Source organism: Lissotriton helveticus, chromosome 3_2 (assembly GCF_964261635.1).
Source record: "Lissotriton helveticus chromosome 3_2, aLisHel1.1, whole genome shotgun sequence".
Classification (NCBI taxonomy): domain Eukaryota; kingdom Metazoa; phylum Chordata; class Amphibia; order Caudata; family Salamandridae; genus Lissotriton; species Lissotriton helveticus.
Window position 1 is genome coordinate 183,904,404 of NC_136062.1, and position 25,203 is coordinate 183,929,606.

At 44.1% G+C, this 25,203-nt stretch overlaps 1 protein-coding gene across 11 annotated transcripts in view; it reads left to right on the forward strand.

Moving 5' to 3' along the window:
- The window catches only part of ZNF609 (zinc finger protein 609), a 932,673-nt gene that overhangs the window by 830,051 nt on the left and 77,419 nt on the right, over positions 1–25,203 (forward strand). For all 11 annotated transcript variants that reach the window (XM_078685001.1, XM_078685012.1, XM_078685009.1 and 8 more), the window contains one exon: positions 5,698–5,873. In XM_078685001.1, coding sequence (XP_078541127.1) covers positions 5,698–5,873 — 176 coding nt within the window. The remainder of the gene's footprint in view (positions 1–5,697; positions 5,874–25,203) is intronic.

The following is a 25,203-nucleotide window of genomic DNA, read 5'->3' on the forward strand; positions in this document are numbered from 1 at the left end:
ATGTATTTGGAGATAAGTTGTGTTTTCAAAAATAACTTCATTGTTACAAATGGAGTAGTAATTTCAGGTAATACAGCAAAGTGAATGCCCAAGAAAGTTTCAACTTTAACAAAAAGGTTGGGGAGTAATGCAGATTAGGATTTGTTACGGTCTCACTCCAGTATCAAATATTGGTTTAGTTTGCTCGTATTTGTTAATGGCAGTGTACTGCAAATTGACTAAAGTTATTATGAACAGTGGGATCGTGGTCTAAGCACTCTTACACCGTCATTTTATGATCTAGAGGAAATGCACTACGATTCTTGCACTTTCACTGCATAACAGATTTATCTCCTTGTATGCTGTGTTGGTAAGGGAAATATATTTTCTTTGGGCCGCCAGTATGTAAATGGACACTGAAAATGCAACTATCTTGTACATTTCGTCCGTCGAATGCCAAGGACCCCTGCTAAGTAGGCTTGCAGTGGTCAAAGTTGGTGAAGGCAGGAATGTAGACAGGTGGAGATTCCTTTTATCGTTCCGTACATTTCATTCGTCCTAACTTTGGCATAGGACTGTGCTCATCATGGAAAAAATGAATAATGAAAATACATTTTCCTACTTCAACGTATTGTAATTTAAAAGTACATCCTTTAAACAGCAGAGTAAACAAAAAAACTTCAAGATAGAACATTTTCTTGGAATGGCTGTCTATCTTAAGAGAAATTTATTTTTTGTTCAAATATCATTATTATTTAAAAGGGAAAATATATTTATAATATATAGCAGTACCTTTGTATGTCGGTAGGTGGCGCCATGTGACTACGCAGTGATGCAGTTCTGCTCCGGAAATAATGTGCAGAGCCAATGGAGGTGCCACTGCCATCCGCTGAGCACAGTTCCTTTCAGCATCACCACATGAGGATCCGGAGCAACCTCTTTTCTCTCAAAAGACCTGTTTTCCTAGGAAATTGGAAAATCCAGTGTGCAAGGGAAATCTCACTTCCTAAATCTACAGGGTTTCATCCTTGTAGAGACTGTCACTAGCAATTGTCTGTGACTGATCCCCATCAGGTTTGCTTGTGCTGCTTTCATTCCAACCACCACTCTAAGGCCTGCTTTGACTGCTCATCGATGAACTTGTTGGCCATATGAGACTACGAGGCAAAGCCATATCGCCACGCTTCGGAAGACTCCACGTTGAGACCGGTCGAAGTACAGTGGTCGGTTGGTCGGTCGATCTGTTTCGTTCCCAGTCCAGAAGTCACAGGAGTCGATACCAGGGTTGCTTGTCTTTGGGCGCCAAATCTTTGGGCAAGTCCAAGAGAAAACCTACAAATATTCTGCCCCTGTCCTACACCTGAGTAGGAGTGAGGCCATTTCTATGCCTCTCGATATCACTCTCGAAATTCGTTGACATCTGAGCTGACCCCACAACTTGTTCTAGCACAACACGAGTTTCCAGGACTTTCCAATACTGAACCAAATCCAAGAGTTCTGCAAGGCCATGCTCTGGCTCTTCAGTTTCCTTCTGACTCGGTCTGGTGTGCCTGCGACCCCAAGGAGTCAAAAGCCCTGCCTACTTGGATACCACCATCAGGTTCGCCTTCCGTGCCAGTTGGACCCTCCAAATCCATCTGCACCTCTTCTAGCATCTGTAACAACTCCGCTGCCGGCTCCCGACCCATGCCAGTTCACATTGTGATTTCCGACACTGAGCTTGACTGAGCCACACTTTGTTCCTGGTGATCCACAACCTTCCTCATCTGACCTCCTTAGTCTCCCACCATTGTAGGGCAGGTCTCAGACACTTCATTCCTTGTTTGAAACTGATTCCGACTATGATTAGGATGCTGGCGATGAGAATGACCAACCCTACCACAAAGAAAATTGGTATGATGACCTTCAGGATGCCATGTGTCGTCACACCTCTCCTGATTCTAGTCTCATCTCATCCCCAGGTCTCCCCACTGAGGAAAGTGGCTCCTTTGCAATGGTTGTGCGGAGGACGGCTGGAGTTTGTCACTTCCTCCTCCCCACCTTCGAAGTCACGACAATTGTCTGGCAGAAATCCTACAGCTGGGATAAATAAATACTGAGCCCTTGCTGCTATTCAGTGAAGCCCTCACTGACACCCTCTTATGGTCATGGGCAAAACCTTGATAGCCTCACAGTCAATCACCAGATTACAAAGCACCAAAGACCTGCCCCAGGCAACCCTGCTTTTTTTTTCTCGGCACCCCTCTCTTGAGAGCTTGGTGAGGCAGGCTTCCACCAGTCAGACCAATCCTAATGCTTTCCTGACGACTCCCTGGATAGGTAGTCTGAGAGAAGGGGGAAGAGGGTATTTTCTTTCACCAGTGTCAGGCAAGAAGGCCCCTTTGGGTAAAATTACACACCACGCATACTAACATTGACAGCACTGAATTCACAATGAAAAGATGAACAAAGAGGAAATGTAAAAATACATTCTTAAAAAAGTATACAATTTATTCAAATGATTATTAAAAACATGATACAACCCTATCATCAATACAATATTAATCAATAAGGAAATATAAATACATTGGGCATACCCAGTTAAAACACAAAAATGGGAAACACAGTAAGGAAAACGAATTCCTATTAGCACGAGGGAAATACAATAGTCAACCAGAAATCAACTCTGATTTATGTTCCAATTGTAGTTACTTTCACTATTCATATAACAACGGAGGCGTATGCCCTAGATGCCCGTCTTTTGAGCTCATGCAGACTGTTGGCGGCTCTGCTTTTTAAACATGTCGGTATTACTAAGTAACCCGCGATGCCGGAGCGATCTGGACCGTACGTTTATGACATTTTTTACCGTATTTTAAGGCTGTAGCTGGTGCTGTCAGCTGCCAATATAACGCTCACTGAATTATCGTGCACTGGAAATAGACCTGTTGGGCTAGAAATTACAACGAAGAAACCAACAAAGAATTCTCTCAAAAACGCTTTCAACATTGGAGGTCTTTTAAACCCCATATATGACGATATAATATGTTTATGTGGGAACAAAATATTTTTTCCTGAAGGTGTTGGCTATTTACTCACTTGCCCACCGAAACGCGTCGATACATATATGAGTGAAAATTACGCTAAGTCTGGGGAGACAACAACTCTGACTACAAATGGAACATAAATCAGAGCTGATTTCTGGTTGACTATTGTATTTCCCTCGTGCTAATAGGAATTAGTTTTCCTTACTGTTTCCCATTTTTGTGTATTAACTGTGTATGCCCAATGTATTTATATTTCCTTATTGATTAATATTGTATTGATGATAGGGTTCTATCATGTTTTTAATAATCATTTGAATAAATTGTATACTGTTAAGAATTTGTTTTTACATTTCCTCTTTGTTCATCTTTTCATTGTGAATTCGTGCTGTCAATGTTAGTATGCATGGTGTGTAATTTTACCCAAAGGGGCCTTCTTGCCTGACACTTGTCTTTATTGGTATCCCACCCCTTTGGTTGCTGGGTCCCTCTTTCTTTTATTAGAGATATTTTCTTTCACTAGCCTTTAGGTTGGTCAGTACCAGCTGTCTACTTGGCCTATATGCCCATCAATTCTGGGATTCGGTTGCTCAAAGTATGCTGGAAGACTGTCACCGCATACTGCCCGAGGCTATACATGATGGCTATGATGCTGCCAGGTTTACTATAAAACTAGCCTAAGTACCATGGATCACCATCTGACAGAAAATTGACACTAGTGTCACTTTTCGTCACCAAGCCTGGTTGTACTCTGCAGGTTTTTCCGGTGATGGTCTCTTGTCACTCATGGACATGCCCTTTGACTGGTCTCGCCTCTTAGGGAACAAAGCAGATTCTGCTCTAGACACTTCAAAGAGAGCAAGCCCACAGCGCACTCTTTGGGCCCGTCTGCTCCACCACACCTACCGCATCAATCCTATTTGGCAGAGGCATCTCATGTAGACAACATTTTCAACCTCCGCAAGGTGCTCAGCTGTTGTCGGAGGTGATGGCACCCACTGACCTCTGTAGTCAGGGACTGCGTGCCAATCAGTCTAGATTTCTCAACAAACCTCTGTTCTGGACCCTACCCTTTATTAAGATCCTGACTGTAGTCATTTGTACATTGGTCAGTCCAATTTCCAGTTGAGGCTCTGCGACTGGGGCCGACGACAACCACAAAATCCGCTGAAGTCAGTGCCTGATAATAGGGCCCATATTGTCACCACACATAATTTCCGGAGCAGATCAGCAACTGTGCAGATCTACACAACACCACCTGCCAGCATGCAGAGACACTGGTGAAAAGTTTCCAGATCCATTCTGACGCATGTGGAATATTTAAACGATAAGGAATGTGCGGTTAGTCTCTACCACAATGTTACTGAAGATAAGTAACTGGTTCTTTCTGAATGCAGCTTGTATATCTACACTGGTTTACTATTTCAGCATGGGGAATGATCCCTAATTAGTTGTGAGCATAAGTGGTAAATAAATACATGAGCAATTATCTGAATTGATAATCTCTCCTTCCCAATTAACAGTTTGGGTCATTACTAAACTTATTGTCGAACCCTACCGCCGCATCACCTAAGCACAGACATATGGAGTTTTCTGTTGGCTTCTCAATGCCAGTGCATTGCTGTTTCCCAATGTGTTTAGCTGTTTAATGTGTGCATTGTCCTGCTGTTCACTTGACTCTTCCCCCTTGTGAGGAATGGGATAAACCCAAGAGTCTGGTTGTTCAAGGATCTTACAACAGATGCAGCCAGATGAAAGGCTTGCTTGAATTGTTGGTGAAATTGAGTATTTTTTGAGAGGCATAGACTGTTCAGTGTAGACGCAGGATATTTATCTGTTCATGCACTTTATATACATGACGATACCAAAGGGGATGATGGACGGAGCGTTTTAGCAAATCCCTCACCTCCAGTCAACTGATCTGGGTTTAATCCATCATCATTCTTTAGCTCACTCCACCACCCCAGTTCAGACCTGGCCATATGCAAATCAATCTGACCATGTGCCTCATGGGAACAGTCCAGCCCGAACTGCCAAGCCATGTCTTCCCTAGACCGGAAACAAACATCCTGGGACCGGTTTCGGGTACGTAACCCTCATCAGCCAGGCTATCTTGAATCCAGTGGCAGAGTGAGCAAGGGACCCACGTCTGGGCATACCATGCCAACTCAGGGCGAACAAAGCAATACCGAAACCGGTCCTAGGATGCTTGTTTCCGGTCCAGGGAGGACTTAGCTTGGCAGTTCGGGCTGGACTGTTACCATGAGGCACAGGGTCAAGACTGATTTGCATATGGACAGGTCTAAACTGGGGTGGCATGGTGAGCAAAGGAATGATGGATTTAACACAGATCTCTTGACTGGGGGTGAATGTTTTGATTTGTTCCGCATTCTGTCCATCAATTGAGTGTCTTTTGCTTTATATACATGAAGCCAGAATTGGCAGATTTATTCAAAATGTTGACTTTTAAACTGCCCTGCGTTTAATGTGAAACCATTGCAATCTTTTGAACGTGAATGTGTGTTAGTGTGCACATAGAAACATGTGTATGTATATGATTTGATACGTGTCTAGTATGAATGTAGTATGTGCCCATAACATTTCAATTTCCTACAGTTTTTGTGCCATTGACTGGGAAGACAGCTGAGCTGAAGGCACTCTTAACTAACCTCCTCTAACTCCTCTCTTATTCCAGGTTCATACCTTCCCTCCAGCTATTCCTTCTCACCCTACGGAAACAAAGTATCTGGGGCAGAAGAGGTGGAGAAGTCACGGGCGAGTCCTAACGTAACCTGTAAAAGCAGTTCGGAATCAAAGGCTCTGGACATCCTCCAGCAGCATGCCAGCCATTATAAAAGCAAGTCCCCAACGGTAAGCTGAAATAAAGATTGGCAAGTAAAGTGCCCATTTGTGTCTGAGGGCCGGGATTGGGGCGTTTTTCTAATCCCATTCTGCTCTATTGCTTGATGTCTGACTTATGTCTGCTTGTAACAGCATTGATCAGGTGCATATGTGGACCCTCAGATTGTGTCCATAAATTAAATTGAGTTCCTAAACAAGAACGAAAACAACAGTGGGAGATAACATCTATAAATGCATTTGTAACATATGCAGAAAGCTCAAGCTTAGGTGCAAGGACCACCATCCATGTTGCAGGGGATCAATGGTCACTGAATTGCTCAGAAATCTTTGCATGTACTTTTCCTCCCCTGCATCACCCAGGTCCTCTTCTAGTACAGCCACAGCTTCGGCTTGACAGCCGTTGTGGTCACATCTTATGAATGTGTCCTTAGGGCTGAACTCAAAGATGCACCGCTTCCCACTAAACCGCTCTAGAAGGAAAATGCAGACATCTAAAGCCAGACATTCTGAACTAGACAGCGTGGCTCCTGATATCTATGAATTTAGCCATTTGAACTTGCTTGCAAGGTGAATGGATAGCTTAAAGTACTCATGTAAGTACAAAAGCTGACTAGTTATGCAACACGCTGAAAGTGTTTTGATCATTGTTTATTTCGTATCTTAGAATATTCCCTGAAACTGTAATGCACATGATACTACATGGGAAAAGCCATATTATATATCACCATGTTATGTATCCCAAGCATTTTATAGTGAGCAGCTAATTAAAATGAAACAAAATGTGTGATATGTGTCGCTGTAGAAACACATGCTCTGCATACTCCTGTCATCTAGTGTTGGGTCCGGATGTGTGCAAGTTTTTTCCTCAAGTAAGTCTCTCTAGTCACGAGGTACAGTGACTCCTCGTCTCTGTGATATTGGGCATGGGCATCTACTCCATTGTTAGATAGTTTTCTTTTCGCCATCGTGTTCGGACGTTTGCTTCGGTGCTGCGGTATAAGACCACTTTCAAGCTCCCTTCAGTTTCTTCTTAACCTCTATACCTGTCGGTATTGCTTTCCACGGTCGTCTTTTGAAATCCTTTGATTGTCAATTTGACGTTCTCCAGTCGCCGCCTTCGGGCCTTGCTTCTCGTCTCATCGGCTTCGACCAACAAAGTGTTGCTGATGGACCAAACTCCATTTTGATTCTGTCCCAACTGCCACGCGACATACCCACATAAAGTAGGCAGCCAGTATCTCAGATATTGTATGTTGTCTGAAGGATTTGCACACCTTGGGCTAGACCTCACTTCTATCTGCCTTCACCTAGACAATATTTTCCTTCTTTAGGATTCCTGTCATTCGATCACTCAATCAAGTCATATTTGTAGAGCGTGGATATTCATCCCGGAGGCTATCCAGGCGCTTGCTACTGGTCTTAGTCGGACAGCCAGGTCTTGAGTCCCTTCCTGAAGTCTGTCAGCAAAGATGCAGTGTGGAGGTGGAGAGGTAGGGTGTTCCAGGCTTTGACGGCAAGGTTGCACGGTATCTCTCCGAGGTGTGCGGAGTAAGGGTTCCTGTTAGGCTGGTGGAAGTGCAGTCAGTGATGCAAGAAGGTTCTTGTTTGTGGAGGGCTTTGTAGGCGTTGATCAGGGTTTTGAAATGGCATCTTTTCTGGACTGGGAGCCAGGGGAGGTCCTTCAAGTGTTGGTTGAAGTTGGCTCTCTTGTGCAGGTTGAAGACCAGTCTGGCTGCTGCATTCTGTATCCGCAGTAGTCTTTTCATACGTTTGGTGGTGGTGCTGGCATAGAGTGCATTGCCGTAGCACAATCAGCTGCTGATGAGTGCCTGTTACAGTTTTCCTGCTGTTGATTGGAAGCCACTTGAAGATCTTTAGGAGCAAGCAGAGTGTGCGGAAGCAAGCTGACGAGACTGTGTGGACTGACGTTTCATAGATAGTTTGCTACCAAGGATGATGAAGAGGATGCGGGCATGGTCTTTTGGGGTCCATTAAACTCGTATGGATGGTCTCAAGAGGGTCACTGGTCATTAATAGAATCCCAACATTGTCCTTACAAGATTTGTCTTCTATTTAAGCCCCTAAATTCATCGCCGCCTTCAATTCCTCTCCTATGGCGGGCACACTAATCTTTAATCATTACTCTCTCTCCTCCTTATTGCTTCGCTCCACCCTTACCCGCCGTGTGTGAAAACAATGGCACAATGGAGCCTGTGCCCATGCACATCACCAGTAAGAGGTAGAGTCACACTGCCTTGTGACTCGAGGAGACTTCTTTGAAGAAAAACAACTTGCTCTCATCTGGACTCAATGCTAGATGGCAGGAGTATTAACAGCATGTGAATCTACAGCAGCACATTACATGAGCAGATGCTTAGAGGGTAAGCAACACTTTCCCTTCGGATCTTGAACTATTCTAGATTCACATGTGACCCACCAACCTCTGCAGTAAATAGGAGTACTGTAAATTTTAATCCAACAAATTTAAATGTTGGAATTGTCAGTTCATATGACTCGAGCATCACCCCCTTGGGACAATAAAATCTGAAGGTGATGGTTGCTTAAGGAGACTTTGTGTGTGTATGTTGTAGAAGTCATCACGAGTCAGATTGACTCCACTTGTCGATGGTGCCCTAAAAGTGAGTTTTTGTGTATCCACTCACTGGAAGGTGAAGTATTTCCAGCATGTTAGTCTGTTCATGTTAATAGCCTCAGTCTGTGACACTATTCTTACAGGTTAATGCACCATAAAAGAACCCTGAAATCGTTGCAACTGGTTTCTAAAAGTAATTCACACCCTAATCAATAGGAAATGAGAAGGTATTGTCTGATTTGCATGTTCGCTTGTTTTGCCCTGGACTCTTGTTGAGTGCAGGCATTTACTTGCTGGATGATTGAAAATATATTTAGTTGTACTCTTAATAGCTAACTTATGCTTAGGGCCAAGTAAAGAAGTTAGTAGAAATCATGAATACTTTGGCGCCTACATTATGCACCTATCTCTTCTACTCTCCATCTCGGTCTACTAGAGGGTTTAAGTGCCCATCTTATATGGAGTAACTGGGTGATCTATATACCTTTGAAGACATTATTCAATGCTGGTCCCCAGGATCTGGGGAAGTGGTAACACAAACTGTGATTGCATGAAAATATGATCAGGTTAATTACTTGGTCAAAGTGTTCCCAGTGATCTTGAAGATTGTGTCCCCAGTTTGCAAATGTGCCCCTACAATATCTGTAGGGGGTATTCTCCCAGCATTGTAGGCAAGCCTGGAAGCGGATTCCTATCCATATAGAACATCTCTCTGCCCACCTCCTCGAGCTTCGTCACAAAGTGAATCAATGTTCTGCATTTGAGGCTTAATATACCCGTTTAGTTTTTTGATATTTTATTGTTTTTCATCTTAATAAATGTTCTCTTGTAAACATTAAACATACAAGAGTCAGTGATAATTATATTTATGCAGTACGAATGACCAGCTAGCAGAATGCCATACAGCACTGCCTAAATTTCAAGCATCTTAAGAGAAAGAACGGAGCAAACAATGGCTCGATAGGCTTGGGAACTCCTCTACCAGTGCGGTTCGAAATGCTGTAGAACCCAAGAATATGATCATACATTAAATCAAGCTTTCCTCTGGAAGCCCATAGCGAACCTGTGAACGGTGATCTTCACTGCCTTTTTAGATACATAAAACAAACAACTATAACACTTACTGCAGTGACGTACATAGACAAGCACAGTTCTGGTCCCAATGAGATGCAATTCCGCTACAAATTGCAGTTAGATTGATAACCATGCACGGTAACCGATTTGCACATTCTCTGAACTAGACAGTGCACTGCTGGCGAGGGGGCTATTACTGGCGACTTCTGTACTGTAACCTATGGGCTAATGACGAACTCTGCTAAGAACATTTGCCACCTGAATAGAATGCTTTGAGCATGCAGAATAAATGTACTCCTCATTATGCAACTTATTTAGTCTTTGCGTTTTGTTGTGGTATACACAAGCACATTTATCTCAATATAATGTATTGTAATATTCCAATGTTTGTGAACCTTACTAACTAAAAAACACAATAAAACATGTTAAAATATATGAAATCAAGCTTTTTGACATCCTCGTAGAGAGAAATGGGGTTATTTTCTTTTAGTACGTTGTGAATACTATGAGAGGAACTTGCCCTAAAGATTACAGGTGTATATCATCAGATTTAAGCTTTAGCAATAAGCAATAGTGTCCCCCTCAGTGAAGTCGTCCTACTTCCCAGCTTTAGAACCTAGATCTTCCCAAAGAAACATATTTTGCCTGAGACCATTTGAGTTGGTGGGTTTCCTACACTGTCACTAATGAAAGATGAGTGGACCTCCAACAGACAGCAATGGCCTTTCTTGCCATTATCATAGTCTGATCAATTCAACAACTAATAGTTTTGTGTGCCTTAGGCATAAGGCCCAGCTGTGGTGCCTGTGGTTTACCCAGATGCTAGCTCTCTTCCCATTCATGGACTAAGTCCCCACCGGTGTTCTAAAGAGAATCACCCGTGAGTAGTCTCACAACATGTGAAAATAAAATGAGGTCTCTGTTGTACAACCCCGGACGTAATCACCTGAAACCTTTGGGAACATTGTAAGCATTCTAGCTGACGCGGGTTAAGCCCACTGTACATATATAAATTGGATTTGCTTTAAAACTGCAATCTAGGACACCCTATGGACAAGTCTGCATTTAGCTGCCTAGTCCCAGCTCCACACCAATGCCAATTTTTCAGACACTTTTGAAGCCTAACAAATCTACCCCCAGCTTCAGCCTTATGAACTATGAATGTTGCAGGTTATGCGCCTCACTCCTTCCCATGTAAACAATATTTGTAATGTGTGATTTGTTTCGAGCTCTCCAATTGCTTGCTCCCTTGTTGCTATGGTTGTTCTTTATAGAGCTGCATGCCCCAGGAACTGATCCACCGGCATATCATATTTGTATCTGATTTAAGACCATGTCATCAGGGATCCTTAGTTGATCTGTTGTCCCTCCTACTCTGCCATCTGGTCCCGGAGTAGCGTGCTACTCGCCGAAAAAGCGCTTAGACGCCTCGTCAGGGATAGTAAGCGCTATATAAATGCAATTACAATACAATACCCAGACACACCAGGCTGCTATTTTCTTAACCAGAGCAAATTTTGGTAATGATCATAGAGGGACCTCAGGGCCATATAAGGCATTCTGCTTGGTTTTCTGCAAATACCTGCCCAATCTGTGCGTGCCAGCCACCATCAAATGTAGGTTCACACTCACAGTGCCTCTCTAAAGAGAAATAATCAGGTATGGGTATATCACTCAAGGCTACTAACTAAACCCCTCGATGGACTCCACCACACTCGCAGTCCATTGGATTTGAGCTGCAGTGTGATTTTATTAAAATTCATGAATTCCCAAGTCTCCCTCCTATGCGACGGGTAGGTGCAGTTTGGTCAATGCTGGCCCTGGCTGAGCTCCATATAAGTTCTATCAGCAGGTAGTTCACGCCGTGATAGAAACTGACCAGTACTACTGCTGGAATGCTAAATTAATAATAAAGCTTCTGCAGATGAAGCACCGTCTTAATAAGTAATACCTGTGCCAGAACAGAGAGTGGTAAGCTCTGCCAAAACTCTGCTTCTGTTCTTGAAGCTGCCTGTGCCAGTCAGTTTCCTGGCAATTACATATTACAAAAGGTTTTTCTGCCGAGCAAAAAAATTTAAATTTTTTATGTTGAATAACAACACTCTCAATATTCTTCGTCACAATATTCTTATATTGTCCATTAGATACATTCACTAGTTAGACACCAGAATCCAGTGTAGATTAGTCCATATTTATTTCTCTGATTTAATTCATCAGTTTCAATATTTTCTGTGGTCAGATCAGCCTTACAAGCAGGTCAGCCGACACGTGTTTCGTTGTTTAAAACAACTTCATCAGGGCTGCAAACCAAAATGAGTATATAAAATAAAATGAAAACCTTGTATACTTCAACTTTAGTATTTGGAAAATGTTAACATTATATAATCTAACACCACCTAAGTGAAGAGCAAGCATAGAATTCCCAATACATTCGTGTCTTAAAATTATAAATTGGTGATTCCCAGTGTCAAAAAGTAATACACATCAAATTCGTTCGGATCTTTGGCCTTCTGAGCGCAATCTGTACACTTATATATACATTTTCACACAAGTTATACAAAATTTGCTCGTCTATCTTTATCTATGGAGTGGTGTGTGGCCCCCCGCTTCGTCCTGTTGGCCACCGCCACTTCAACCCCAAAATATTTATAATTGTATTACTCTACATATCTACAAAGTCCATTTGCCTACATTTTAAGATGAGGTTTTTTACCTTTCTCAAGGTTTCAGTTTTCAGTTCAAAAGTATCCTTCCGTTTCTTTAAAGTTAGATTTTCCGATTATATTTTGCAGATTCTATAAAGAGAGGGGCAAGCCTATGTATGTATATCCTCAGTTTACTCAAAATAAGTATTGATCATAGCTGGAAAGAGGTCTTACCAGTTAAATATCCAAAGTTCGCTTATTACTCCTAAATGCGCGGTACTGGTAACCTTGTTTGAGCTATAAGGGGGTAAAATAAATCACAATTCACCCCTATATCCGTTTTAAATCGCAGCAGTTTTTGGCAACTATTTCAAACAGTCGTCCTTACCTATAACGTAATCTGTGATTATAGTTTTATTATCCACTCCTTAGTCGTCTATTAGTATCAAGTAATGTTGTCCAATTCTCAATATCTATGAGAAAACATTTTAAACAGCGTTAGTGTCTAAAATTCGATTTATACTTCAAGGTATCTCCGTTTAAACCAGAGTTTAAAGTAATACAATTATAAATATTTTGGGGTTGAAGTGGCGGTGGCCAACAGGACGAAGCGGGGGGCCACACACCACTCCATAGATAAAGATAGACGAGCAAATTTTGTATAACTTGTGTGAAAATGTATATATAAGTGTACAGATTGCGCTCAGAAGGCCAAAGATCCGAACGAATTTGATGTGTATTACTTTTTGACACTGGGAATCACCAATTTATAATTTTAAGACACGAATGTATTGGGAATTCTATGCTTGCTCTTCACTTAGGTGGTGTTAGATTATATAATGTTAACATTTTCCAAATACTAAAGTTGAAGTATACAAGGTTTTCATTTTATTTTATATACTCATTTTGGTTTGCAGCCCTGATGAAGTTGTTTTAAACAACGAAACACGTGTCGGCTGACCTGCTTGTAAGGCTGATCTGACCACAGAAAATATTGAAACTGATGAATTAAATCAGAGAAATAAATATGGACTAATCTACACTGGATTCTGGTGTCTAACTAGTGAATGTATCTAATGGACAATATAAGAATATTGTGACGAAGAATATTGAGAGTGTTGTTATTCAACATAAAAAATTTAAATTTTTTTGCTCGGCAGAAAAACCTTTTGAATTATTTAATACCTGGGATCAGTGTATTAGTAAGGGAGACAGGTAACCTCCCTTTTCTGCCTAGTAGCAAGAGGAGTTACACGTCAATTGTAAATTGCCTAAATTACTAGCTGTGCGCCCTATCGCCTGTTGCCTCTCTTCATTTACAATTACATATTACTACATTCTTAATGTATTGACATCAAGGTATTTGAAGCTATGGGCATCCGATATAAACGATGTACACGCTGAGATGTCAACGAAAATAAGCAGGACGTAGTAATATTCAGTTTGAGCCACTAAAACAGCTGCAAATTCCTCCAGATTTAAAACCATTACATGCCACCTAGCGTGTAAATACAGGAGGACATTATCCACGCATAATGAGATGCGCTTGGCGATATATTATCAGCCCATGCTGCCTCCATCTTGCACACATGGTACACCATGCTTTGGAAAAGCAAGAGGGGAAAGAAGGCAGCCTCCTGTCAATATAAGTACTTTTGGGGATATCAGTTTACCTGTCTAGGTGCTAATCGTAGGATTTGTATGTTAAGTCATGTGTTATTACGAGAAATTACCTAACAATTTCACGAGGTTATTCTTGAATTACATCAGAAGTGAATCTGCATTTAGCACCACTTATTGCAAAAATGACCCCTAGCATCCAAAATAGAGGTAAGGATGTATTTTTGCGCTAAGAAATAGCACTAAGTGCAATAGTACACGAATAGGGAGCAGGCACCCACTAAATGCGCTCATGGGTTAGAATGATCCTCCAATTTACTACTGGCATTCAGTGCTAGTTTCTTAGCGCAAAATGCACCTTTGTATTCAAAATGGATGCATTTTGCACTAAGAAACATTGCTAAATGCAGCAGAACACGATTAGCGGGTACTCGCTAAATGTGCTGTAGTGGTACGATTTCCACCCCTAACCCCCACCCAAATTGCTTCTAATTACACGAGCCGGAGTAATTGCATGACTATTGATAATTCCACATTAAAGAGTAACGAAGAATTACCAAAGTTACTCAGTAAACTCCAGCACTATCAATGTTGTGTTTATTCCTAGTCACGACCTGCTTTTAGGGCACATTAATAATTGCTTCCTTGGTTTTAGATAGAAGCATAGTCCTGTCTCTGGCATTTTATCTGGGTGGGCAGGTTGTCACTGGTTCCATCTTCACCGATTATGGAATTTTGGCTCACACACCTGCACATATTCTCAACAGTGTCGGCAATCTGGCACTTTAAGCACAATTCTAATAATTGTTTGTATGAAATTGACCATTTTGGTAGTAGATTTGAAACTTGTTTTGTTGAATCTTTTTTTATAGTTATGTTTTTGTAAAGGTTTTAAGTATGCTATACATACCTTATATAAATTAACTTTAATTATAAAGTGTTCTTGCCTGTGCCACTGCCTCCTGTCAAAATGTGGTGGGTGAGGAAATAAAATGCATTACTCCACCTAGTGCCCGCTTCACCTTAACTTCCACATCGGGCTGTTGATGGCTGTATTTCTGCTGAAGTAACCTGAGTCAATCTTTTGCAAGTTCACATCTAAGAGCCTGAGCACCCAAGACTAATCCCAATGCCAATAACACTGGACTAACTTTGGATACTGGAGCAGCATGCTCCCTGGCGTAAATCGCTTTAAAATCTTGTCAGTGGTAGTGAGCGAGATATAATTACAAATAGAGGCCCTTCTCACTTTTACATCATAATAGGAGTGCTGCCGAGTTAGGTGATATTAGTCTGTCCTCCAGACAAAGTCAGTTGTCAGCGTCAAGATGTCTCATGGGTTTTTCTGCATGTGTTCCACACAGGTTAATGTGATAATGTTATGAATGTCAAGAATAGACTCTGTAACTGTGTGAGCACTGCCTTGGTAGTAGTGGCCAAGCGGCCCAAGACCCAAATTGGCGAGTTGTTTGAGTGTAGGTACCAAAGGCAGTATAACAGTTATAGTCAATGAATAGGAATATCCCATCAGTTATCTAATTTTTAGGAATGCTATCTTATATAATTGTAAATCTAAAAGGAGACCGATACAAAAAAACCCTGAGTTTCTTCCGTAACAGTTAAGCAGTTCTGACCCTATACATGTTAGATAAAGCTATAGACTTTGACCTGATTATAAGTGGCCCATGTCTGGTTTATCAGATGCGATAATTATCGCATCTGACCCAACACAGACGTATTCAAAAGTTATCGGATGCAATAATTATCGCCTACGGACTTTATGGGGATTAACATATGGATTTTGGAGCACATTAATTCAAAATCTGGATGTTCTTTTAAATATTGGGTCTTTTCCCCTTGCTAAATTCTAGTAGATTTGCCCTGCCAAAATTTAACAAAGGGTGCAATTTTGCAATTTTTACAGCACCTGTTACTTATCCGGTGTGATAAACATCAAACCACTTGTAATTGTAATCCCTGTGCAAACAGGCCATAGCTAGTCAAGCTGTGTTATTATAAAACAATGGGTACACAGGAAAACCCACTGTTATTCGCTTAAACGATTTAACAGAAAAAGTTCATTCTCATTACAAAATTTGTGCAAAAGTATTGCAATTAATGCAGTTGTGTGCCGCAAAATTCCCCCTATTTTTAATGCAATTTACAACTTAATGCTGCAATATTCTAGGGGTCCGATTACATTCCCACCTCATTGGGGGTATAGAGACAAATTGATCAGCAACTACAACATCCGGATGTAAATATCTGGTACTTCAAAGATAAAGTGGTCATGGATAACTTGCAGATTGATTCCCTACACAAAGCCAGGAAAGATTCTGCTATTTTAACCGAGAGAAACTGTTTAGATTATTCGACAAGTACAGCCCGTTGCCACATGGGAGGTGACCAGCCCAGCAGGTTTTTAGTTTGGCTGGTCCCTACACAGCAGGTATGCCCCTGAATTACCTCAGATCTCAGTTGGGTCCCTCAGGAATTTGTTCTTGACTATTAAAAAATTACTATATACTAACCACGACCATAGTATTGAATGCTTCCATTGATAGCTTTATAGTAGATATTCTGCTTCCCCAGCTTGTTCAACAAGGTGACGTCACGTTGGTGCAACTAATCTCTCTGCAAGTGGTAAGACACCATCTCACTGCTCATGTTTGGTAACCAGGAACAGACAGCCTCCCCGTTGAATTATATGAGACCTTCATGGACCATTTTGACCCCAAATTAACTAATGTACAATGATGCTTTTGGATGGAGAACTCACCTCTTCGCCCACCTTGTGATGCAGAGAATACCTTGCTGCAGTCATCGGAGAACTTGAAACCTTAGGAAGTTTACCCAGGCTGAAGGTGAATTGAGACAAAACGAGTCTATACCTGATGAAAACTCGAGCTGCTCTGACTTGGGAGGGTTCTGTACACCCTCTCCCCACATAGGAGACCTCCACTTTTAAATATCAATGGGTACAAATGTATCATACTGAAGTGAACAATGTGGATTATAACATGGGTAACACCATGAGATCGCTGTAGCTGCAGGTTACCCTTTGGACATCCTTGCCACAGCAGGTCGGATAGCCGTACCCAAGTTGATTATGCTCTCACCTACTTTATATTTAGACAAACGTGCTTATCATTATCCCTAGGATACATTTAAAAGAGCTGGTTAGCTGACTGCTGGACTTGATATTAAGTGGAGGTTCCCACGTGTGACCTTTGGCATTTTGAGTAGACTGGCAGATCAAGGGAGTTAAGAGTGCCTGTCTTTGAGCTGTACTAACTGGATCAGAGATCAGGTTTCACCTACACTAGACAGAGCGGCTGCCCATCTCTACAAATCGACCGACTAATGCGGTCACATGCAACTCGATCGGGAAGACTGACTATGCGGTGAGCATCTAACCGACATCGCAGTGATCACTGACACCTCTGATGCGGTTCCTGACTGCTCGGCATTCTGATCTCCCTTCCTTTCCATCTTTTCCACCGTGGACCAGTAACCTGGTATCCGGAGCCCCATGTACTTGTCCTATTGACTTGCATAAGACATGATTTCGGGGCCAGACTCATCCTACCTCCCCGACCATGCAGGATTAGATCTGTAACGGTTGCCTAATTCCTCATGCTCACAAACCTTGTCCTGATGATCTCCAATGTCTGGGATCGAAATGCTGTCTACCTCTTGTACAACAAAAAAAACTCCTTCACTGTTTAAAAATTGTCTTCAGGAGTTTTTGCTTATGATGTCATTGCAATGCATGTTTTTAAATATCCCCTCCACTGACCACATCACGTTCCTTTTAACTTTTTTGTGGGCACCGGATCTATAATCCAACTGTTTTGAGAAAATTATATTGATAAATACATTAATTATTGTTCCAATGTCTACCTGTGTCCCTGCCGACAATTTTCAATGTCTACTTTTGCTTCCTCCGGCATTTATCCAGTAAAATGCCCCATGCCATAGGCTAAGGGATTAACACTTTCTTAAAGTCAACAGTTCTTGCTTTTTTTACGACCTTTTCGCCTTACATGAACTATTGTTGTCTTCACAATATCGTACTAACAGCTCAGAGTCATTGGATAATTCAGTGACTAATGGGACATTACACGACCGAGTTTAAAGATAACATACAAAAGACTGACATAACAAACCCAGCTTAATGGGTCCTGCAGCTTTCTAGGCCATGAAATTCCACAAACTAACTTGTGCGCTTTGCGCAGTATTTTCATTGGCGCAAACTATGACTTACACTGTCATATGCAATGCATAATGTGGATCACTATAGCAACAGTGCATAGGAAACATTCTACACTTGATGCTTGTTTCCAGAGGAGAACCCTCCACCTTAAACAGGGCAAAGCAGACACAAAATCTGCTGGATGACTGCTTATTCTGGCGAAGGTAGCCGTAATGATGCAGTGAAAAGTAACAGCAGGTCCTCAAATGCTGCAATTGAATGCAGCAGTGAAGAAATTAATGCCTTGTAGGTGGCAGTTGAACCAGTTACTTATTCTGGTTTCTGATGACTAGATCCTGGAGCATAGAGCTCAGCCTTTTTGAAGTTCTTTACTTGGGAAACCTTTTCAAACCTTTGAAAACCACTGTTTATCTTTAGGCACTGACCGCACTTTTTTCCTGTTTCTTCACAGAAAAATGTTTGTGTCATGTGCAGCTGTTGATACACATGCTGTACATTCTCCTGCCATCTAGTGTTTGGCTCATATGTGTGGCACTTGTTTTTGTTCAAAAAAGTATTTTCGAGTCATGAGGTGTACTGACTCAAGTACTGACTCCAGTACTGACTCCATCTATAGAAGAATACTATGTCAATGTTGACACTGCAATCTGTCCGTCCATTGTTCTTTTTACATTTGTCACCCGTGTGGGACGGATATGCCCAGACGTTGGTCCCGTGCTCTCCATGCCACTGGAGTAAAGCTAGCCTGGCTGATGAGGGACTCCTTTTTGGTCTGCCCATCTTGCCACGCTAAGTATCCCAGGACAAACTTACCAGTGTCTGTCCCCTAAGTCCTGTGGAGCGTGTCTTGCGTTCTGTAACAAAAAAAGCCTTCAGAACAGTCGGGTATTTAGCAGTGCCTCGCTTCAATGGCGTATTGCAGGGAAGAGGGAGACACTCCGGATATCTTCAGAGAAGGCGAGGAGGAGGCTCTGAAGCAGCAGGTCACGTCTAGCACCGAGATAGGAGAGACATTCTCGTTGGAGGTGGCCGCCTCCAAATATGATGTCAAAGCCATAGGACCCCCGCCAGCTCAACGTCTGTCGCCGAGGACTGCAGTGAGGACCTTTACCACCCGTCTTTCTGAGGCATCAGCATCTAGCTCCCGTGCTTTTTGAGATGGTTTTGGGCCACCGGTGCCTTAGGGCCATAGTCAGCACCAAACTAATGGGCCGCATCTGACGTCCCCGCAACCCTCGGTGCCACACCTTTGCATTGAAGCCACTTCAGCATTGGATTCACTGAGTCGAAAGCTTCAGAGACTAAATCCACTTCAGGGCATTCTGGATGTCTACCCTCTTTGGCTCCATCCAAGCAATGTTTGAGGAGTTCGACCAACCCATCATGCAGAGGCTTCCGGAACACTCAGACGCCAGCCAACAGAGGGTCCACATCCAGCTGAGCTCAGGCAGGATTCTGGCTAAACCAGCTTTGTCTTCCAAGGATCCCCACAGCAGGTGACTCAATTTCATGGAGGCCCTCAACCCTCCATCGGAGTCCGTGCCCAAGATGCTGCGGCATCAGGACAGAGGTACCTTCTAGACCTGCTCCTTCTACCCCATCTCTTCCTCCTACTTCTCCACCATCCCCTCCTATTCCTACTTTCCCATTGTTGCCTGTAGACCTCCACACACACATTCCCCACAAGGATCTTCATATTCAGCAGATGGGGATAGTCCAGGGTTTCCCTATGATCCACCCTATGACCCCAGGACTTCTGACCATTGGGATGGCTATCAGGCAGAACCCCCAGCAAACAGCTACCCGTATTTGTAGCCCACCAAGCCCTGCCCCCTGATACTACCTCTTACCACGAGGTCCTACAGTGCGGCTGCGTTCCATGGAGTTGAGATGTACATTCTGTCTGAGGAAGATGATTTAGTGCTGGAAACCGTCTCCACTAAACCAACCCCCGTTCAGTATTTACCTGTGTTAAAAGGCATGCTCAAGCGTGTTGAGCCTGGGAAAGCCAGACATCACACCCCGAATTGACAGTTTAAGGCTTTTCCATCAAACCGCCGTGCATTTAAGGGAAGTTACCCCTGATACCCTGGTGGTACATATGGCTAGGAAGAGAGCGAATTCCCAGGGCGCAGAGGAATTCACCCCTCAAGACTGGGAGAGCAAGATTATAGATGCGCCTAGCTAGCATGCTGCAGAGCAATGTGCCACACAGTGGCACATTGCCATCACGTGGACTTACTCTCTAGGTATAATTGCACCCAGTGGGACCAGGTGGCAGAGTACCGCAAGCGGGGACAGGAGTTGGTAACCGAAAGGAAGATTATCTACTACATCATCATCCCGTATGCTGTGGATGCCACGGGCACAGATGCTGGTGGCATTAATTCTAGTCGGCTTCTCTGTAGCCATGCAATGCTATGTGTCTCCGGTTTTAAATCTGAGGTACAGGAACACCACCTTAACGTACCCCGGGTTTCTGCCTCACTGGGAGGCAATTGCCTTCGATCGATGGGATCTAGGCATCAAACAGGAGGGATATTATTTAGAACTCAGCCAAACACCACCCAACATCTCCCGATGCACACAAGTTGTCCACAGAACACCAGCATCTGTTACAAGAGAAGATGCATGCATTACTAGCCAAAGGGGCCATAGAGCCAGTGCCGCCACCATATCGCAACAATGAGGTATACTCCCTGTACTGTCTCATTCCCAAGAAAGATTCCTTCCCCATGCTTATACTCTACCACCGGCCCCCATAAGTGCGTTCTGTCAGAACATTTCCATATGGTCACACTTCAGGATGTCATCCCTCTGTTGTGGAAAGGTACATTCATGACATCCTTCAAGGTGAGAGCAGTCATGAAGGCCACAGAAGAAGCAGCGGACCAGGCCTCCACATACGACTCTCTTCCCACAGCCTCCCCTAAATCCAATATTCAAGTGATCACAGGCTTCAGAAGAGAATGCCCCCCCCCCTCAAAAGCCACAAGACCCCCGCCCTCCCTCTCCTCCATACCAAGGACCCCATCAGGAAAGTATCCTAGCAAAAAGAAACTATCCACTTACTGCTTGCTCATTAATTGTAGATCAGCCCCCAAAAATGCAACGGAATTAGCAGAATTACCCTCTGGTGTATGGCCGAGTGTGTCATACAGGCAATTTTCAGCTGTATTCTGGCTTCCACAGGCAGCCAGTTCAAGGATCTCAAGTCAGGGGATATATGCGAATGTTTTCTAGAGCCCGTGATGAGTCTCGCAGCAGCGTTCAAGGAGGCTCTTAGGGGAGCAGTTGTTGCAAGGGGGAGTCCGCTGAGGGCCACGATTCCGTAGTCTATGCGAGGGATGACTAGGGCTTGCACAGCAGTTTGGAAGTCCTTAGCTGGGAGGAAGGGTTTAAGTTTCCTCAGAGTGTTGATTTGGAAATTAGCTCCCTTAGTTGCTTTGCTAATGTGCTGCTGCATATTAAGTTTGGCGTCAAGTGTGATGCCTAAGGATTTCGCGGATTCCACAATAGTGGGTTGGACATTGAGGGCAGTTAGGTGATTGAGCCAGGTTTGAGTGATGGCGATTTTCTCAGGAGGTGAGATCAGAAGGAACTCAGTTTTCAGGGCATTTAGTTTGAGGTGGTTATCGGCCAGCCATGATTGGGTGTTACTGAGTGTGGAATTCAGAATTTTGATGTCTTCCGGGGATTGTAGTTTGAGGTACAGTTGAGTGTCATCGGCATACATATGGAAGTGTACATTAAATGCTTGCAGCACGGTGGTGAGTGGTTCCATGATGAGGTTGAACAATGTGGGGGATAGGGAAGATCCTTGTGGGACGCCTAAAGTTGCAGGTACAGCTGCGGACAGTGTGTTGTTGATCTTGAACTTCTGAGACCGGTTGTGTAGGAAGGAAGTGAACCATTTGAGAACTGTCCCGGATAGGCCCATTCTGGTATATAACAGCTCCAATAGGTTCTCATGTTTGACAGTATCAAAGGCTGAGGAGAGATCAAGAAGGATGAGGAGGCAGGAATCATTGCGATCAAGGATTTGGAGTGCGTCATCAATTATGTGCGTCATAGCTGTTTCCGTGCTGTGTTTCGCTCGGAAGCCTGATTGATGAGGGTTGAGGAGGTCAAACTGATCAATGTGTTTTGTCAGTTGGAGTTGTACGCATTTTTCCAGCAGTTTGGCCAAGGTGGGGATATTAGTGATAGGGCGGTAATTGTGTAGGTCAGCCGGGTCAGCTGTCGGTTTCTTGAGTATAGGCGTGACTTGCCCAACCTTGAGGGAGTCTGGGATGAGTCCTTGCTGAAGGGAGCTGTTAATGATTTTAGTCCAGAGTGGGAGGAGCAGGGGGGTGAAGTCTTTTACTGTATTGGCAGGCAGGGGGTCTATGCAGTTATTAGAGGGCTTCAAGGTGCCGAGCAGTTTGTGAATTGTTTCTTCAGAGTAGATGTCAAAGGATGACCATGATGCGTTGTTTTTAGGTTGAGTGGTGGTCATGCTGATGTGGCTGGAGTATCGGCATGCATCAATGAGTAGATCACTTCTTAAGTTATCAGTCTTTAGCTTAAAGAAAGCAGAAAAGTCTTCACAGTGTGGGATATCGCTTGCTGTGGTGTTTGCTTGTAAGGGTTGCATCTTGGTTTGAGTTTTGACTAGTTCGAACAATTTTCTCTGTTTTTTGCTTGGTCCAGCTGGTGGCTAAAGAAGTCAGATTTCGAGCGCTTGATTTTCCCAAAGTAGGCATTTCTCTTGTTCTTAAGCGTTTTAAGGTGCAGTGCTGAGGGGGCAGATCTCCAGGTACGCTTGGCCTTTCTCATAGCACGCCTGTCTTCATTGAGTCTACCATCATACCAGGGGTTCGTGTTCTTGGTGGAGACTCTCTTCAGTTGCAGGGGGGCGGCTTCGTTGATTATTGAATTAATAGAATCGAGGTGGAGGTCGGTCAGTGATTGAACATTAGAGGCGCCCGAAGGGGGAAGGAGGAGACTGCAGGTGTGGGGAGGCAAGGAGTTAGGGTTAAGATTCTTCATGTCCCTTTTCCAAATCTTGGATTTGGTGGGTTGAGCCGGGTTAAGTTTAACTTTTTCATTGATGAAGAAGGTGATAATGTGGTGGTCTGACCAGTCACAAGGTTGGATCTCCCCCAGTTGGGTAGTGCCCTCTTTGGCGATGATAAGGTCGAGGATCGAGCCTTTGTCGTGTGTCTGGCTGTTGCAGATTTGGGCGAGGTCAAGCGCATTAAGGAAAGATTTGAGACTATTCACCACTGCGTCTTTCTGATCGTTCCAGTGGAGATTGAAGTCACCCAGGTAGATTTTAGTGATCGGCCGACCGGCGTTGGATGAGATCGTGTCCATGAGTTGTTGGGTGAAGGAGAGGTTTTCCCCGGGCGGGTGGTAGAAGACTTGTAGAGAGCATACAGGTTTGCCCTTGCTTGAGATATCAAGGCAGAAGAGTTCACAGGAAGTGAGGGAGGGGGAGGTGACTTTGGTAACCGAGAGGTTGCTCCTAAAAATGCATGCGATTCCCCCGCCCGTCTTGCCGGACCTGTCGAGTCTAATGATGTGGTAGTTGAGGGGGACTAGTATGTCCATTATAGGTGTAGAATTTTCAGTTAGCCACGTTTCAATCACCACAGCAATGGCGATTTAATGCATCACACATTCGCACAAGGAATTGTATTGAGAGGACATTTGGGCTGTTGAAAAGCAGGTTCTGCATACTGCACAAGACAGGTGGGGCCATGAAATACAATCCTGAGGTCTGCTGCCGCATCGTGGCCGTGTGTGCAATCCTTCACAACATTACTACCAAGCGCAGGATCCCTGTTGACATCTCTGGCAGTGAGTCTGAAGGGGACCAACGCCCACCTGCACATGCGCGTCATGCACGCGGGGAAAATCCTGCTGAAGGACACAGACGGCGCAACCAAATCACAATGAACTGTTTCCAGTGCACCCACTCCCCTCACCCAACACTTCACTCATGCATGACACTGGAAATAATGACATGAGTCTGATGTATTATCATAGAATAAATATTATTGTTGGTTGCACAATAATATGGCATTATTTCAAACTGTAACATTAGAGGAGTATTGCTTCATACTACTCGACATTTTGTAGGGGGCATGCTTATGTCAGCAGCATGTCCCTGCCCTATGAACATTAATGTCATTGGCGCCTCCGGCGCGCGGCTCCCAGTCGCCTCTCGGGCTCTTCCTCCGGCTGAGCACGTGATGCCGCAGTGGCCTGCTGCTGCGGCGTGGAACACTACCATGTGACGAAGACAGGCTGCTGTGAGTAGATGTCCCCTCACTTGTGTCATCCCCTCCTGCATGGCCATGGCCATTTGGCTGCAGAGCCTGAACAGCAGTGGTTACCTGCTCCAGTGCCCGTGCCACGTCCTGATTGCATTGGACCATCTGGAGTTGCATGGTCAGAGACCTACGGGCCAGCTGGGCAGTGGCGTTGCCAATTACATAATTGGAGCGCGTGTACGCCGTGAGGTGTGTGAGGCGGTGGCGGCGGCAGAGGTTTCGCTGCCTAACCATGGCCGCAGTGTTTTCCTCCATAGCTGTGGTCATCCGGTCGGACAGATGGGCAATATTCCTGCCTGTATTGTGCAGCTGCAAGGTGTCGTGCCTGTAATTGGTGCACGCGCAGCATGCGGTACTCTATTGAGAGTCCTGGCACACGCACAGTCATCCCCCTCCTGGCGGTACGTGATGTATTTTGGCGCCGGTCCCTGACCTGCCTGCTGGGCTGGGTGGGCACAGTAGGTGTGCGTTGTGTCGCTGGTCTTGCAGCTGCTGGGATTGCCGATGCCACTGGCATGGGTCTCACTGCTGACGATGGTGGTGCGCCTGTTGAGGCTCGCCTTGCAGGTGGTGGTACGCCTGCTGGCACTGGTGCAGGGGCAGATGGAGCTGGTTGTGTGGATGTATCTTCCTCACCCTTCGGATCCTCTTGTGTGTCATCAATTTGCAGCCCCTCACTTTCGCTGCTGGTGTTATCAGCGCCACCTGTGATGGAAAGTGGACGTTGATTAATTACATGTATCTTTGACATGTGTGGTTGCTACATGCATGCTGGCTACAATTCCCTGACTGGCTGTTGCATTGAGTACATTAGGACATGTCTGGCTGCATGGGAATTTAGAACATTGTGGTCAGACTACATGTCCCACAA